General features: G+C 38.1%; 1 protein-coding gene across 9 annotated transcripts in view; it reads right to left on the bottom strand.

The window, feature by feature from the left end:
• The window catches only part of LOC106052436 (innexin unc-9-like), a 331,886-nt gene that overhangs the window by 44,491 nt on the left and 268,137 nt on the right, over positions 1–19,258 (bottom strand). The window contains exon 1 of one of the 9 annotated variants that reach the window (XM_013207823.2): positions 13,798–14,706. The exons of the other annotated variants lie outside the window; for them this stretch is intronic. Within the exon in view, the coding sequence (XP_013063277.1) occupies positions 13,798–13,811 (14 nt within the window). The 5' untranslated portion in view covers positions 13,812–14,706. Of the gene's footprint in view, positions 1–13,797; positions 14,707–19,258 lie in introns of those variants that run through there. 9 annotated transcript variants of the gene reach the window in all.

Below are 19,258 nucleotides of genomic sequence, written 5' to 3'. Positions count from 1 at the left end.
AAACAAAAAAGTTTATCAGACTTGAAATCCACACAATGGAAGACTAACAGTATACAAACTACTTTGAAAAATTGGGCGACGGAAAGTATTGCTATGGAAAAAAAGTGCGACGGAAATTAGTTGGATTGAAAGTATTGCTATAAGAAAAAGTGCGACAGAAACTAGAGAGCGAGAACCTAGTGAACGACGGAAGCAAAAGACGTTCGGTCGGACACTGTTAAATTGTATTTCTTTAGATGGGAAATCACATTGTGAACACGCAGATAAGAAAGCTTGAAGAGAAACTGGTTGGACAATGTGAGGGAAGGCACCAACTTTACTGTCTATAAAGTTCTCTTATGCATGTCCAAACGTTTCTAACTCTCCATGCCAATATCAAGTGCTTGGTGAGGCCAAACATCCTCCATAATATAGCCAACAACCGGAAGTACGTCCCTAGTTGAGCTCTGTCTTGTTCCTACAGGCGCTGAGGTCTAACATTTTCTTGAAATTTCTCAAAGTTTATCTTTCCCACACCATCCGAATTATTATTTTTTTCACGAGTTTCAGAGCGAAATGAAAAGTCAACAATCCACTATCTACTGGCCACATTAGCCCGAGTGTGTTTGCTCACTTTCGATTGGTTAGTCCGCCAGTGGACAGATCCCAGCGACTAATGTCTGAAGTCTGCTGCGAAGACTAAAGGATTTGCATTCAATGAGTTTGTGTATGGCGCCCAAGAAGAAATAAAAAGTAGAAACACAATTCACGAGCAAGTAAAACGGAAGTGTAAGATAAGTGTAAGATAAGTGTAAGATAAGTGTAAGATAAGTGTAAGATAAATGTAAGATAAGTGTTCACTGTCAATACAAATAGATCAAATGTTCGAACGAGAAACTCTACCATGTGGAGGCTTCAAATAGGTGAGGAGAGACTAATGGTGTTTACAAAATTAACAAATGTCGTCTGTTAATTGATTGGCTGAATCATGTCAGCTGATGTAATTTATTTGTGTGCCACAATACTCCAAAAACATCAAAATCACTGCTATATTTCTGAATACTGCAGAGTTTAACTCCCTTTTTGTTTACAAAACAAATTTTTAAAATTAATACCACTGATTGATTAACACTTTTTTTGATCCTTGTATAGTCATCAACAATAAATAGTTTTGTAACATTTCAACTTGATCTGAGAATGGGAAGTGGGAGAATAGAGCACATGTACCAGACAGACAGACAGACAGACAGACTGAGTTAATATAAGAAAAAAAAGAGGACCAAAACTGTATTAAAGTTTTTGAATTAAACAAAATATCACAGCTACTTTAATTGTACTTTTACAGGGTCGGGTCAGACAGATCTGGCTTATCAGGTTAAATCTTTCTTAATTAAATTATAAATAATTATACAACATAATACTGCTATTTGTTCTCCTGGAAGAGATTCGTCTTGCAAATCTACATAACATGACACATATTATAACGAAAACAAAACGAGATACGGAAGTATATCATCAACACTATAAGTGAAGTTTACATGTGAATGTTGGATTGATCCGATGATAGACTGGTTAATGAACAGAATAGTTTTTCTTTTGTGTGTCTACCATGTCTCTCAATCTCGTATCATCTTATAGATAGAACAGATTGCCTTAGGGCTATATATACATATTTCTTTTCTTCTAAATTTTGAATTGATAAAAACAAACTACAATCTGCCATTTTAATTAAAAATCACACAGCAGGAAGTATATAAATAAAAAAGGGGAGAGAATAGAAATCCCACAGTAGGATATCATGGTAGGCTACCGGAGGATCATACAAGGATTTATCTCCCCTAGGAGCTCAAGAAGTCTGAGCTATGGCAGATGTGTGACAATAGACGGGAAATCAGATCTTTAGATGGACAATCCTCTGGATTTTTTCTTTCTCTCTCTTCTTCAAACCCACTGTCTCCCGCTTCTCTTGCCAAGGGAAAAAAAAAGTATTTTGTCACATGATGTAACCTAGCTTCCATTTTTTAAAGAGTGTTTAGAATCTCAATCCAACTTAAGGTTAGTTGTAATATAGTAAAAATTCTCTTTCTGAGTACTGGCCATTTTTCTTTGATTCTTGCAACCAAAATATTTTAGATAGCGACTTATTGAACTTTTGTCCAAGAGTTTGAAAAGAACATTCTTATTAGAAGACGTCCTAGTTAGCAGCTTGATTTGAATTCACTTTGAAGCTATTGAACGTCTATTAAAAAATATCCGATCATTGATGTAAGCTAGGCGAAAATGCAATATAAGAAATTGTAAATCTCAATTTCTTTATGGGGTATCTGTAATGTTATATTTTAATTGGATAAAAAAACCACAACATTTAGATCAGATGTCATTGCCCCTTCAGTAAACAGCCTTAACGGTGAACGTACTATTTTTAGCTAGCTATAAGCTTCAAGTGTGTGTGTGTGGGGGGGGGGCTGAAAGTTTGTGTCTGTGAGTCATGCTAGAAATCCTGACTCCTGTCCAAGACGCGGACTGCCACATCAAGTATTAATGCTGAATAGATCTCTTAAAGTGGACACCCCCACGGTCTCCATTCGTCTAATGACATAAATAAACAATGTTCGCTTCCATTAAGTTAGCCTCAAAGATTGAGTTAGGGTTAGGAATATCAAGACTCATTATTTTTGTTTCCGCTGACGAGTGTACCAAAATAAAAAATGTCTTCATTGTGTGTATGCTGTCAGAGTTCTCTTCTCTTTGTAATTTTCACGAGAAAGAAAACAATGTCAAGGACGCTCAGTCGAACTTCAATGCTGCCAACTAAAGAAAAAAAAAAGAAAACTACTGAACAACTAAGACAATTTGATTCTGCAGTACTAAAAAGTGCACAATTATTAGGTACTTTTAAAAACAGATCTGTTCTTGATTCTGTTCCCCTGGATACACCAACAAGCTACTTGTAATTAGTTTTTACGGCGTGGATGGAAATCGCTCATAAATATTGTATTTCGAAGTTTTAGTTGTTGTTTTGTGAATCACAATGACATGTTTCAAGATGTGCATCTATTATAAACTGGTCTCGTGATACACCCATTTATTATCAACATTGGATTTATAGAAAGGTCAATGACACCTACTATCAATATGATTGATTGCTAAACTTTGTTTACCGCTAATATTACCTAATGTCAACATGACCAACTGTGGATGTGACCTACTATAAAAACAGACATACTGTCAAAGTGACCTACTGCGATAGTGACGTTATATCATACTGTCAAAGTGACCTACTGCCATAGTGACGTTATATCATACTGTCAAAGTGACCTACTGCCATAGTGACGTTATATCATACTGTCAAAGTGACCTACTGCCATAGTGACGTTATATCATACTGTCAAAGTGACTGCTACTAAAGTGATCTGTTATCAAATAACCTATTGCCAATGCGATGACCTAACACAGTAACCTAACATACATTTTTATGGCTGTATTGATGAAACATAAACTGATAGGGTGAATGCAAGAACACAGACTGGGAACAAAAATTGTCTCAAGGATGCAAGGCAATTTGACTAAACGTTAAATATATATCTTGGCAGATAGCGCTATGATTTTAATAATGGATGCATTTAGATTGGCCAAGATATTGCTAGACGGTTTTAGATTGGTCCAAAAAAAAATGAAGCTGTATATCAGAGATCGATAACCACAAACCAGAAATTCAGAAAAACCATCCGAGTTCTTCCACACAACTAAGCAGACGAGATGTCATGGCGGAAAAATTGCCGAAATGACAAACAACCAAAAAGCTGCCCTTCGACACGTATCGCCGTCACCCTTAACAAGAATGCAGATTTTTTTTTTGTTTTTTTTTTTTTGTTGTCTTTTCTGAAAATTCAAGATAGAAAAATACATCCTACTATGCTTTTTAGGTCTTCAGTTTACAGTTACATTGACTATGTTATAATATATTCCACCAAATATAAAGAAGAATAGCATTTATATGGGAACATTGATGGAAGCGTTCGGGGAGCCATGCCATCGATTGAGCCTCCAGGTCTCAGAGCCATACAAAAGTGACCAGGGATGAAATGACCGAAAAATGATAACGGTCAAGCTAAAGTTTTCACCATATGGCCAACGAGCTAGTCATTCTTTTTCTCAGCGATATACATCAACTGTTAAATTTCTAAAAAAATCATTAGAGCCGTTTTTGGGATCAGCGTACTGGTCCCACCTTCATGACTTGAATAGAGGTATTGTAAAAATACACCATTGTAAACGTCAGGACAGTCGTCTGCATTATATAATTTTTATCAAACTGATTTTAACAATGATTATGTTCCTAGGGGTACAAGAATTTACCGATTTTTATAGGTCAGTGGGTTGAAAAATGAAAGTCACAGGAAATAGAAATCTCTATTTGGTCAATATAGAGAACAAAAAAAAATGCAAAGTATGAGCATGCCTGGAGACGGTTTGTGAAGATAAAATAAACAGTTCAGTCCCCCCCCCCCATGTATAGTGTTTTTCTAAAGCGCAGCCCACCCTCCTGCTCATCCCTCGTTGTAAACAGGACTTCCAGAATGGAGACGCTCAAAACTGCATTATCATCTTGTTGCGCCTGGAGCGAGATTGACAAACTAGAAGCCTCTCCTCCCCCTGTTCACAGTGCACCCGATCCACTGGGAGACACACACACACACGTCTTTAAAACTATATTAATAAGTCTTCTATTATTTCTATGTGTAACGATGCAAGCATTATGAGAGACAAGGAGATGGAGGGGGGGTGGGAGGTATTCCATGAACGTAGATATTCGGAAAGGAGTATCACGCCTAAATATTGACGCAAAACAAACAAAACATTGCGCAATGCCATCTTAAGAAAAGTTCTGAAACGATACGCTCAAATGAGTTTAATTGGAAAACTCTGACATTGCCAGGCAGACAGTTTCTTGTTTGACACTAACACACACACACCCAAGAGTTGACGAATACCAGAAAGTTCCCCTCAACAGTAGACACAGTGCAGATTTGACATGGGAACATTTTACAAGGGAACATTCTGTCATCAAGATAAACGCTGTCAATGGTTTCTTTAAACACAAAACAACACACATAACAATTAATGACAAGGAAAATAAATTCCATGTAAATGTCTCCAGGAACTAAATTAAGCAAATGCCTCTCTCTCTCTCTCTCTCTCTCTCTCTCTCTCTTGTTTTTTTTTTATCCATTTTGGATGAATATGATTTGTTTTTCTTTACTGTATCTAATGTACAGAAAAAAGGAAATTTTGTTAAACTATGTATTTGGAAAGGTATTGGTGATTTTCATACTTCGCAAAAGCCTAGATATAGCCAGGCTTTTTTGTTGTATGCGATATAAAAAATATAGGAAGCGTTAAACTATCAAATATTTCTAAGTTACTGACACATTCATTGATCACGAGATCTCTTAAACTATCGTACGTATCTGCTAAATTTCGTACACAGGTTCCTTTTATCTTCTAGGTGCTCACTAAGAACGGTTTTTGACATAATCGCAACCTTGGGACGCTATTTGCGAAAAATCGAGTTTTGTATCAAACCTTTGCATTTTATTTTTGGTATTTCCCCAAAAGGTCGTAAGCTGAATAGAAGGAATTTTAAAAATAATCATGAATTCCGTATTTTTAAAATAATATTTTTCTTTTTTTCTAAGTTTACTTATTTTTAATAAGACTTACGTCATTTCCACTTCCTTAATAAAACCAATCCTAATAACATTAATGAGATAGACCTAGAGTTTTCGAGAGAGAGAGAGAGAGAGAGAGAAAAGAGAGAGCAATTAATGGTACTTTGTAACACTTTAAAAAAAAATCCTCCTAGCACTAAAAAGATAAATCTACATCTATTGTTATTTCACTACACCCACAACAAATGTGTGATAGATGATTCAAGTTTGGCCTCTAGTCAAACCAAATTGATATTTATTTTTTATTTAGGGATCCAAATTCCAAGATAAAAGTAGAAAGGGGAATGTGAATATGGCATTCAATTGGGACCTCCGGAGAATACATTCTTTACTCAAGGCCTGGATCTGATGGCATGCAGAAGTGTATGCGTTGTCCAATACCGCCCATTACATTAAGAGTCAAGGTTGGGGGGAAAAAAGTAAACAAAAAAAGAGGAGGAGGTCATGGTTGAAATCTAATAAAGATTGACTTGACTAGCTTGGCATTGTTTAGTTGATCATACATGTATTATGAATTGTACGCAGCTTGTTATCACTCTATAGCAATCACATTTCCAAACAATTTCGTTTGTATTACACAAATATGAAACGTCCTTACCAAGAAATATGCAACTTTCTAGCGGTGATAGATCAAAGTTGATTGCATGATCCACTGAAGTCGAGATAATTCTTTATCTTCTCTAATTATTTTCTCTATTTATCTTCTCTGTTTATTTTATCTATTTATTTTCTCTATTTATTTTCTCTATTTATTTCCAAACTTCCTCCTTTCATTCCTTACGGTTTTGTTTTACATTGTCCCGTATATTACCTTCACATTTCTCCTTATCACATTCTATTCTTTCTCTCTTAATGTAACATGGCTTAAAATTTAGACCGAATCTCAATATATATATATATATATATATACTAACAACAGATTAAAAGTAAAAAAAAAAAAAAGTGGAAAGCAACAAAAATGGTTATAGGTATTAAGAAAGCTAAACACTATCGACAGTACACGTGTGTGTATGGGGAGAGAGAGAGAGGGAGAGAGAGAGGGAGAGAGGGAGAGAGAGAGGGAGAGATGGAGAGAGAGAGGGAGAGGGAGAGAGAGTAAGAGGGAGAGAGAGAGGGAGAGGGAGAGAGAGAGAGAGAGGGAAAGAGAGAGAGAGATAGAGAGAAGGAAAAAAGTGAGAATCAATTGCTGGAATGAAGTCTTTGACTTGTCCTGGTCAATAACAAGCAGAGATCTTTACTCACAACAAATGGGCAGAAGTTTCGAGTCTAAGCGCTGGGTAAGAGATCGATACTTCTACACATACACACACACACACACACCTTCACGTGAGGCACTCTTTGGAAAGATTGATTTCACGTTCTAAAGAAGGGCCGAAGTTTTTTTTTCCAAACATTTCTTTTCCATATGCTAGAACAGTGTTTCCCAAATTATGTTCCATGGAACCCTAATGTTCCGCGAGCCCTGAATAGGCGTTCCGCAAACTACTAGAATAATTAACTAGTAGATCATTACGTACATTAATTTTTCTAAAAAAAAAAAAAAAAAAAGAAATAAAAAAAGAAATAAAAAAAAAGCAAAGTGTTCCGCTAAATACTCAGAATGTGCAAAGTGTTCCGCTAAATACTCAGAATGTGCAAAGTGTTCCGTTCACGAAAAAGTTTGGGAAACACTGGGGACTACTACATCAACGATGGCGCTGTAACAACTCAGAAGCTGGCTATTTATAGAATTTGGATGTAAAATAAGTTATTTTATTGGAGCCTAAATACTTTTTCATGTTCAAATACATTATAATAGCATTAATAATAATATAATAATCTCTATTATTCATAAGGAAATGTGTGCATTACATCAATCAAAACGTGTTATGTAAATTTAATTCATGTTTACAAAGATTAAATCAACTCACTTTGTCAGTCTGGTAAAAAGTTTGTAGGCCTACAAGTTATTTCTCCGACAACATATCCCGGAACAGTTGAAATTTCGCACAATTATTTTTTTACCTGATAATACAAGAATGAATAAAAACATGATTTTTTTTCGTATCTTGTAGAAGGGAAAGAAATTGTACTTGATTGAAGTGATGGTATAAGCTGAATTAGTCCCCTTTATAGGCACTGCTTTAAAATAACTATACAGTCCTCTAAGAACCTGACTAGCAGAGTGGTTAGTATGTCGGCTTGAGGAAGCGTGAGCCATGAGTTCTAATTCAGGTCGTTTCATCCTTGTATAAATGCATTTAAAATGTTTTTATTGTAACATTCATCCAGATATCCCCATTCCTTTTCCCAACTGTTCCAGATAAGTGCTTAGGGTCAATTATATGGTGTCTTTAAATCTGAAGCATTTTATATAATTATTTGTTCTACGATTCATCTGTGTGATATTCAATTATTCAATTTTCTAAAATGAATTTGTGTACATTGAATTTTGTTCACGGATTCCTTCGACGTCTGGACTTGCGAGGCTGTCACTAGATTTACAACTAGAATGACTACAAAGTAAATCAATACACAGCGAAAAGTAGAAAAAAAAGGTAACACCCGTTTCAATTCAGTTACAATATAAAACTGTAGCGTGCAAAATGGACCATTAATTTGAATGAAGTTTTAATGAACGTAATTGCCTACAATACAAAATGGTCCAAACCAATTTAGTCTTCTTCTGGGGCCGATGACGTGAAAGAAATGCCCTAAAATGAAAAAGAGAGGCTACTCGGGAAAATTGATGACGTATGCATGACAAAAAAATTCTTTGAAACTCATAAAGAGTTTTTAAAAAAAAAAGTTCACTGACATATGTATGATGAAGTGAAGGCTAGATTCAATTAATAACAGAAATGCACATCGTGAAGTGTCAAAGAGGAAGAAGAAAAAGGAGAGAGATAGGGAGAGAGAGAGAGAGAGAGAGGGAGAGAGAGAGAAAGGAATGGTTTGACAGACCAAGAGCAATAATAAGGGGGAGTCACAGAATGCTTCTGTCCCCTTTTTTTCATGATTAAATTAGGAGATCGGTGATCGAAGAATCCAAGGAATAGAAGACAGAAGTAGAGAAGGAAGAGGCAGAGGGGATGAAAAAGAAACTGTAATATTGATAAACGAGTCTGAGGGAGAGAGAGGGGAGGGAGAGAGAGGGGAGGGAGAGAGAGAGAGGGGAGGGAGAGAGAGGGGAGGATGCAGAGAAAGAGGGAGTGAAAGATTGGAGATGGATTAGAAAGGGAGAGAGAGAGGGGACGAAATTGTATTAGTGTTGAACGAATAGACATTACTTTAGAGTGTTTGGAGCTTTACGAAAAGAGAGAAAAATAAAGAGACAGACAGAGAGAGAAAGAGACAGAAAGACAGAGACAGAGAGAGAGTGAGCACATGTGGAGGTATATATAAGATGATCTCGTTATCTAAAACAGATGACAAGACACATTCAAGACAGAGCTAGACATGTACTAAAACAAAAAAAAAAGGAAAAGTTTTGAGTAAGTTTCACCGAATGACTTTACAAATTATCATCAGCTCCACGGAGTCATGTAGAGCATGTTTGATGTTTGTAAAGTGTCAGGCACGGGGGACACACGAATGAGCTCAGACTGGAACTCAGGGAATGAGAAATAGATGGAAACATCTTCAGGACTTTGTTGACTAAAACAAACACTTCTAGCAACAGATGGCGCGAGGCACAGAAAACATCAAAACTTGTGGGGGGGGGGGGGGGGGTTTGGCTTCGAACTTTCGTAGACTGAGCTGCTTAAAAAGTCATTATTATTTATGTTGAATCTACAGACAACTAGGTACAACACAAAACTGAGGTGATGATCCCCACTCTACATAGTATGTGTCTTTAAGTGCACAAAATTGTATTTTCTTTATGTATCAAAATTCTTGCATAAAAAAAACGCAACAAATGTTCTATATTTATTCTTATATTTTCTACCACTAATGGGAATATATATATATATATATAACTACGAAAAAAAAGGTATGAATATCAACATATTTCAATAACTCTTTCTCTCCTATTTGACGATGCCAACGTTGATTTGACCCCATTAAACTAAATTGATTTTTGGATTTATAAAGTTTAATTTGTGTTGTGTAAAAAGAGCATGCATTCCCCTGTAATTCGGTACCAAATAAAACATTTTCTGATAAATACACAAAAAAGTTATTGAAGTTTTATCATAACAGGATAGTGAAATACAAATGAGCAAAATGAATCTTTCTATCGGAGCAAGGAAAATAATTACTGAGAGAAAGAGTTAAACCTAACACATTGTATTCTCAAGTTAAACCTAACACATTGTATTCTCAAGTTAAACCTAACACATAGTATTCTCAAGTTAAACCTAACACATTGTACTCTCATCTATTATTGTTGTTGACCAAAAAAAAAAGTCATAAAAAACGCATTAAATTGAGACAGAACATTGCTAATAAAAGGAGTGCGTGCTCAGTGTGATGGAAGCATAGATATAAAATATATAGACTGGACAAAGGAAATATCCCTACCATAGAGTTACAATGATGTATTATTGTAACCTCTAACCTCTAAAGAATACATAAAGTATCTTCTTCTTATTCCAGTGATAGAAAGATGTCGACTCCTCGTACAGTGAGAGCCAATAAAGTGCCAGAAATAGAAGTGAACAACCGGGTAATAACTGGAACCATTAACGCGCAAAACAGGAATATAAGAGGTTGTGTGTGTGTGTGTGTGTGTGTGTGTGAAGGCTGTGTGATGATTCCTAACTAGATTTATGTTGATGTTATCGCTATGATTTTATGTCGTGGCCAAATGGCCGGATCACGGGCCTAATACTCTTACGTGAACGGTTAAACAACAGTGCCGGTTCACCGAGGAATGGAGGAGGGCGACGTGCTTAATGGGAAAAGTTGAGCTGGGATTGTAAGATGCTCTATTTATTGAATTGACCTCGTTTTGAAATGATTAAGATGAATAGACAGATTTGCAGTCCTTACATCGTGTGTGGGGGGGGGGGAACTATGGAGAAATCAGAACAGTTTAAGAAAGTGAGGGGGTTGGGGGGGGGGGACTATGGAGAAATCAGAACAGTTTAAGAAAGTGAGGGGGTTGGGGGGGGGAACTATGGAGAAATCAGAACAGTTAAAGAAAGTGAGGGGGTTGGGGGGGGGGAACTATGGAGAAATCAGAACAGTTAAAGAAAGTGAGGGGGTTGGGGGGGGGGAACTATGGAGAAATTAGAACAGTTTAAGAAAGTGAGGGGGTTGGGGGGGGGAACTATGGAGAAATCAGAACAGTTAAAGAAAGTGAGGGGGTTGGGGGGGGGGGAACTATGGAGAAATTAGAACAGTTTAAGAAAGTGAGGGGGTTGGGGGGGGAACTATGGAGAAATCAGAACAGTTTAAGAAAGTGAGGGGGTTGGGGGGGGGAACTATGGAGAAATCAGAACAGTTAAAGAAAGTGAGGGGGTTGGGGGGGGAACTATGGAGAAATTAGAACAGTTTAAGAAAGTGAGGGGGTTGGGGGGGGGAACTATGGAGAAATCAGAACAGTTTAAGAAAGTGAGGGGGTTGGGGGGGGGAACTATGGAGAAATCAGAACAGTTAAAGAAAGTGAGGGGGTTGGGGGGGGAACTATGGAGAAATTAGAACAGTTAAAGAAAGTGAGGGGGTTGGGGGGGGGAACTATGGAGAAATTAGAACAGTTTAAGAAAGTGAGGGGGTGGGGGGGGGAACTATGGAGAAATTAGAACAGTTTAAGAAAGTGAGGGGGTTGGGGGGGGGAACTATGGAGAAATCAGAACAGTTTAAGAAAGTGAGGGGGTGGGGGGGGGGGGAACTATGGAGAAATTAGAACAGTTTAAGAAAGTGAGGGGGTTGGGGGGGGGGGACTATGGAGAAATCAGAACAGTTTAAGAAAGTGAGGGGGTTGGGGGGGGGGAACTATGGAGAAATCAGAACAGTTTAAGAAAGTGAGGGGGTTGGGGGGGGGAACTATGGAGAAATCAGAACAGTTTAAGAAAGTGAGGGGGTGGGGGGGGAACTATGGAGAAATCAGAACAGTTTAAGAAAGTGAGGGGGTGGGGGGGGGAACTATGGAGAAATCAGAACAGTTTAAGAAAGTGAGGGGGTGGGGGGGGGGGAACTATGGAGAAATCAGAACAGTTTAAGAAAGTGAGGGGGTTGGGGGGGGGAACTATGGAGAAATCAGAACAGTTTAAGAAAGTGAGGGGGTGGGGGGGGAACTATGGAGAAATCAGAACAGTTTAAGAAAGTGAGGGGGTTGGGGGGGGGGGAACTATGGAGAAATCAGAACAGTTTAAGAAAGTGAGGGGGTGGGGGGGGGAACTATGGAGAAATCAGAACAGTTTAAGAAAGTGAGGGGGTGGGGGGGGGAACTATGGAGAAATCAGAACAGTTTAAGAAAGTGAGGGGGTGGGGGGGGGAACTATGGAGAAATTAGAACAGTTTAAGAAAGTGAGGGAGTGGGGGGGGGGGGAACTATGGAGAAATCAGAACAGTTTAAGAAAGTGAGGGGGTTGGGGGGACTATGGAGAAATCAGAACAGTTTAAGAAAGTGAGGGGGTTGGGGGGGACTATGGAGAAATCAGAACAGTTTAAGAAAGTGAGGGGGTGGGGGGGGAACTATGGAGAAATCAGAACAGTTTAAGAAAGTGAGGGGGTGGGGGGGGGAACTATGGAGAAATCAGAACAGTTTAAGAAAGTGAGGGGGTGGGGGGGGGGAACTATGGAGAAATCAGAACAGTTTAAGAAAGTGAGGGGGTTGGGGGGGGGAACTATGGAGAAATTAGAACAGTTTAAGAAAGTGAGGGAGTGGGGGGGGGGAACTATGGAGAAATCAGAACAGTTTAAGAAAGTGAGGGGGTTGGGGGGACTATGGAGAAATCAGAACAGTTTAAGAAAGTGAGGGGGTTGGGGGGACTATGGAGAAATCAGAACAGTTTAAGAAAGTGAGGGGGTGGGGGGGGGGGAACTATGGAGAAATCAGAACAGTTTAAGAAAGTGAGGGGGTTGGGGGGACTATGGAGAAATTAGAACAGTTTAAGAAAGTGAGGGGGTTGGGGGGGGGGGAACTATGGAGAAATCAGAACAGTTTAAGAAAGTGAGGGGGTTGGGGGGACTATGGAGAAATCAGAACAGTTTAAGAAAGTGAGGGGGTGGGGGGGTTGGAAAACAGAGAGAATGAAAAGGCGAAACATATAAAAGCTCCAAATTTTAAGAAAGATTTGAAATAGATAAATATTTCCAATATGCAATGAATGCCAAGTCAAACTTACAACTAAATATCCCCACTACTAATGTCACAATGCCTTCTAGGAGAATCAATAAATTAATCAATAGCGTTGACTAAATAACCATAATGACGAGGTTATGACTATGACCTGAGGTTAAAAAAAAACAAACTAAAAGATTGTCTGCAAATAAGATAATTTAATTTTAATTTTATAAACTATGAAATATTGTAGCCATAGTGTAATGGTGCTGTATGTCACAAAGTTTAGTAACTGATAACAGATTACTCATGTAGACATGGGCTGAAATTCCAAATTTGACACCAAATAAAGTCATGCGGGGGAATTAAACAAAGCAGTGTACTGTTAGTGATATGTTCAACAATCTCAAAAAGGTATTTCTCTGCCTCTGAGTATCAGTACAACAGAGATACATTAGTTACATGAGCATATTAGACGAAGTTGTCCTAACCTTCCAAGGAATATACACACATTAACAATAAAGGAAATTAAAAACATAAAAGAAATATATATAGACAAGTCTTTGAAATAGATACAGAAGTATTGTCTTGACAAGTACTTGCTGAAAACAACATTTTTTAAAATCATCTCAAATGGCGAGATAATCTTATCTGTAAAGGTATTAATCAAAAAGAAAAAAAACAAAAACAAAAAAACTAAATCATTGGAGAATTTGTATAAAGGAAAGAAATTATCATACGAGGAAGATTGTTTTTATTTCTACACCATAGACTAATGTGTTTTCTTATGTCAGTGATTTTATTAATTAACATTGACTAAATACGTACAGGAAATATTATACTGCCAGGCTAATTCATAGGCTAAAATTTACTTACATTGACCAGTGCATTCCTAGGAAGTTGACCTATAAGTAGCCACTTCGATGACCGGGCAACGCGTTCTGGAAGTATCAATGTTAATTCCATTGGGAAATCACTGACCTGTATCCGTTTTGATTCTGTAGTGACAAACGAATAGCAAAGGGAAATCCCATCACTAGACCCAAACAATTAGGTGTACCAGATAGAACACAACACGTGACGTCTAGCGCTGCGGTGCCGAGGCTCTAGTCCTCTACACCTCCTGGGCATGGCGAGCTTTCTACGTCAAATACATTTCCAAGAAACATCATGTAAGAAACAACAACACATTAAAACACACTCTTTGGTAAACTTAATTCACGCTCGAGATACGTGAACACAGAACCGAATGGAATGAGAATGAAATACGTAACGTCAGTACATCCATACTTTATTTTTTGACAGCTTCCTGTGACGGTAACAAGATAAGTCTCGGGGAAAATGTCGGCCGAGAAAAAAAAGGCAATTCACTCCCAAGCACAGCACAGCCCTAGAAACTTTGGGGGAAAAGTGTACATCCTGACGTGAAACCCAAGACGGAAGGTGATGACATTAGTTCATCCACAGCCACGCCATTTCCATCAAATAATTAACCGTCCATGGCTGTTTGTAATTCCTATCTCCATGGTGCCAGCATTGACTTCAGGGCCAAGGCGTTAAGGCGAGGCGAGACGTGGATAACGAACATGGTCTGTAATTAAGATCGAAATAATTTCATAAATCGATCGCAAGGCCCACAAATTATTGTGTAAAAAAAAAATCTACAACACTATTTTCTGTTTAATATTTTGGTTCTTTTGTTGACAGTGTATCTGGCCTTAGTGTTACACTATTCCCACTAAGTATTAGCAATATACCGGCGCAGAGAAAGGGGAAAGAAATCACACGCGTCGTCCCCTAGATATGAAAAGGGGAGGTAATAAGGTTTATATTGGAACAATAATGTCTTGGTCTCACGCAGTTTTTGATCCACCAGGCAAACAGTGCTCTCACACGCCCTGGAACTGTCTTCCATCACACGCAGGCCCAGGATCCACCAGGAGAGAAGTAGACGATGGAAAAGGAAAGGCAGAAGCGGGTGGGGGGGGGGGGAGCTGTGGTAGTGACGCTAAGGAGGACCGGGGGAGGGGGGGGGGGGTAAGGCGACATATCGAGGATGTGCCGAACGTGTTTCTTGGAGGCTGGGGATGTAGGAGGGTAAAGGGGGGGGGGGGCGACAAAAGAATGCGAAGGAAAGGGGGGGGGGGAGTGACGGTCATAACGAAACTGTTTTAGTGGGCTCTAGGAAGGACTGAAGTAGTTGACAAAGTTGTCTGAGTTAGGCAACTGTTGCTGCCAGATATTATGGTGTGCCTAATGTGAGTGGCTTATCTGTGCTAGGCAACTGTTGCTGCCAGATATTATGGTGTGCCTAATGTGAGTGGCTGATCTGTGCTAGGCAACTGTTGCTGCCAGATATTATGATGTGCCTAATGTGAGTGGCTTATCTGTGCTAGGCAACTGTTGCTGCCAGATATTATGATGTGCCTAATGTGAGTGGCTTATCTGTGCTAGGCAACTGTTGCTGCCAGATATTATGATGTGCCTAATGTGAGTGGCTTATCTGTGCTAGGCAACTGTTGCTGCCAGATATTATGATGTGCCTAATGTGAGTGGCTTATCTGTGCTAGGCAACTGTTGCTGCCAGATATTATGATGTGCCTAATGTGAGTGGCTTATCTGTGCTAGGCAACTGTTGCTGCCAGATATTATGATGTGCCTAATGTGAGTGGCTTATCTGTGCTAGGCAACTGTTGCTGCCAGATATTATGGTGTGCCTAATGTGAGTGGCTTATCTGTGTTAAGCAACTGTTGCTGCCAGATATTATGATGTGCCTAATGTGAGTGGCTTATCTGTGCTAGGCAACTGTTGCTGCCAGATATTATGATGTGCCTAATGTGAGTGGCTTATCTGTGCTAGGCAACTGTTGCTGATAGATATTATGGTGTGCCTAATGTGAGTGGCTGATCTGTGTTAAGCAACTGTTGCTGCCAGATATTATGATGTGCCTAATGTGAGTGGCTGATCTGTGCTAGGCAACTGTTGCTGCCAGATATTATGATGTGCCTAATGTGAGTGGCTTATCTGTGCTAGGCAACTGTTGCTGATAGATATTATGATGTGCCTAATGTGAGTGGCTGATCTGTGCTAGGCAACTGTTGCTGCCAGATATTATGATGTGCCTAATGTGAGTGGCTTATCTGTGCTAGGCAACTGTTGCTGCCAGATATTATGATGTGCCTAATGTGAGTGGCTGATCTGTGCTAGGCAACTGTTGCTGCCAGATATTATGATGTGCCTAATGTGAGTGGCTGATCTGTGCTAGGCAACTGTTGCTGCCAGATATTATGATGTGCCTAATGTGAGTGGCTGATCTGTGCTAGGCAACTGTTGCTACCAGATATTATGATGTGCCTAATGTGAGTGGCTTATCTGTGCTAGGCAACTGTTGCTGCCAGACTATTATTATGTGCCTAATGTGAGTGGTTTTTCTGTGTTAGGCAACTGTTGCTACCAGATATTATTATGTGCCTAATGTGAGACTGTAGAAATACACTTAAGTCAATGTTTCTTGAATCATTCTCGGCATATCAGAAACATCACACTGAATTTTTCTTTTACAAAGCTTCTATCAACTCCGTCTGTCTGTCTGTCTGTCTGGTATATAGTGTGTACACGTTACCTCTTTCACAACCATTCTCGGATCAAGTTGAATCTTCGTACAATTATTCATTGACACAGACAAAACATGAATCAATAAAAGAAAAAATAACCAATAAGACAATAAATTACTGGTAATTTATTATTGTGTTTAATGGCAACAAGGGAATCTAATACTTCAGTATCCACAAGTATGGCTAAATTTGTTGGGGTTTAGTCCCCTTATATACGCTATTTCTCCGTCACTCATTCTCCGATGAAGCTGATACATTAAATACTTATTAATTGTACCTAACAAAGCAAGAATTAATAAACAAAAATACTCAATGAGTCAAATAATTATTGTTAATTAATTATATTGTTTGAAATCGAATAAGGGAAATAGCTTGTACATTATTGGTAGATTTAGTTTTAAAAACGAAGTTCTTACTCTTTAAATAAGCATTTATTTTTTTCAATGATTGTTTATATTGTGCTTGAAACTTGAAAAAATTGGGTGGACACGGTTCTCGCATATTTTATGGTATGTGTCCTAGAAATTTGACAGTTGATGTATATATTTATGAAAAGAATGACTAGCTAATAGGTCAGAATGGGTCACAATGGTTCCAGAGTAGGTAAGAGTGAGCCAAATTGAGGAAAACATATTGTGAAATAACAGACACTCAATTAAAAAAATTTTCTACTTCATTTATTGAAAAGAAAAAAAAAATTAGATCTAGTCTTCGTTTGATGAAGTGTAAAATAGGTAGGTCTAGTAAGTAACGACAAATTAACGCCCATTTAATTGTTTCATAGCACAGTTGGTAGATGTTTTCAATAAGACTCTCCCGTCTTGCGCAATCCTACTAGAGTTTATTCTCCTAGCGTCACAACTACAACGACCACTGGCGCTTACCACTTGGAATATTATAGATTTTTTTCGTTTCATATTTTTTCCATTTTTTTTGTGTGTTCACATCGATTTTCTTTTTAAATGCGTGGGCATAAAACTCAGCCACAGTGTATGGCCATTTTATTTTTAGTTTCTGCTTGTTGTTTCTTTGGCCAGGCGTGTTGCACACGTTTTGACAAGTAGGCGGCTGGTTGTTAGAGGTGATTTAATCGCCTGATTAAGGCGCCAATTATTTTGGCCTTCGTTTAATTTTCTTTTCATACGGGTCATCTTAATCCGGAAGTCATGTGATTACATACACCAAAGGCGTATGTTTGGATTATTGGCGGGAAAAAAAGTTTGTTGTCAGGTTACCATGGTTTTATGTCATCGGGAATTTCATAATGCATATGTGAATGTGTAGAAGAGTATTTCAACTATGAATGATTGTGTATATGTGTGAGTGTCTTATGTCCTAGGGTAATTCTTCTCAGCTATATACATCAACTGTTAAATTTCTAGAAAGATTGTTAGAGCCATTTTTTGAGATTAGTGTTCAGGTTCTGCCCTCTATGAAGATATGACTTAATTAGTGGTATTGTAAAAATACTTTTAAAAAAAATAAAAAACAACAAAGTTGAAGCTAGTGCCATTGTATCAATTAGTTTGGATCAGTCATATGATTAAATTTGTAATTAATCTAGGGTTGATCTAGACTAACAATAATAAATCTTTGCGATTAGAAATATTTTCATCAGTTGTTTTTGTTTATCGCATTCAGAGTTGTAAAACTGGGGGAGGTGGGAGCGTATTTGTGTAAAGGTTAACATGATCGCTTTTTAAATGTATTTATAAAAACAAAAGTTGTGTGACTTGATTTCGAGCTCGAGAGTTCAAGCCTATATACGAACCACTGTGCAAGCGAAGTGCTTGTGAAAAAAAGAAGGTTTTATAGCTATCTATTGTTAGTTTCAAACTTGTCTGCCTTGCTGTTTGTCTATCTGTCTATGTGTCTATATGTATGTATGCATGAATTTATGTATATATGTATACCTATGTTATTTAGCGAAATCCACCTCATATGATTACCACAATCTTAACTCTCTCGTAATTGAAAATGTCAACGCTGATTTGACACCATGAAATTAAATTGAATTTTAGATTTATAAAATTTAATTTGAGTTGTGTAAAAAGATAATGCATTCTCCTATAATTCAATACCAACTAAAACATTTTCTGAAAACAAACACAAACGTCATTGAAGTTTAATCATAAAAGGAAAGTGAAATACAAATGAGCAAAATGAATATTTCTATCGGAACGAGGAAAATAATTACGGAGAGAAAGAGTTAATGAAACTTAGAAGGAGTCGGACAGTTACGCTGGGATATACCTTTTTTTTTTCAAAAGAGAGTTAAGTTTGTTTGACCTTTCAGAAAAAAAAAAGATGAATAACTCAGAGTAAGTATGAGAGTTAATTCTAGCCTCATAGTTATAACTGTTTAGATTTAGTGATTATGATAGTTGATGTGAGTATCCTGATACTTCTGTTACTTCTCAAGTAATGGGTATCACGTCTCCACACTAAAGAGCTATAGAGGACGCTGCACCTAGAAGCTGTTACGATTACAATACATGCAATGAAGAAATCGGGCTTTCTCTGAGCGTATTTAGTTTATGAGATTTAAATATGACAGACGATCAGATGGGCAGTAAGAACTAATCAGCTGCTCTACCCTAAGGGGACGATCAGATGGGCAGTAAGAACTAATCAGCTGCTCTACCCTAAGGGGACGATCAGATGGGCAGTAAGAACTAATCAGCTGCTCTACCCTAAGGGGACGATCAGATGGGCAGTAAGA

The sequence above is a fragment of the Biomphalaria glabrata genome, chromosome 16 (assembly GCF_947242115.1).
Source record: "Biomphalaria glabrata chromosome 16, xgBioGlab47.1, whole genome shotgun sequence".
Classification (NCBI taxonomy): Eukaryota; Metazoa; Mollusca; class Gastropoda; family Planorbidae; genus Biomphalaria; species Biomphalaria glabrata.
Note: the sequence above shows the minus strand (reverse complement) of the source record. Positions and strands in the feature narration are given on the sequence as shown.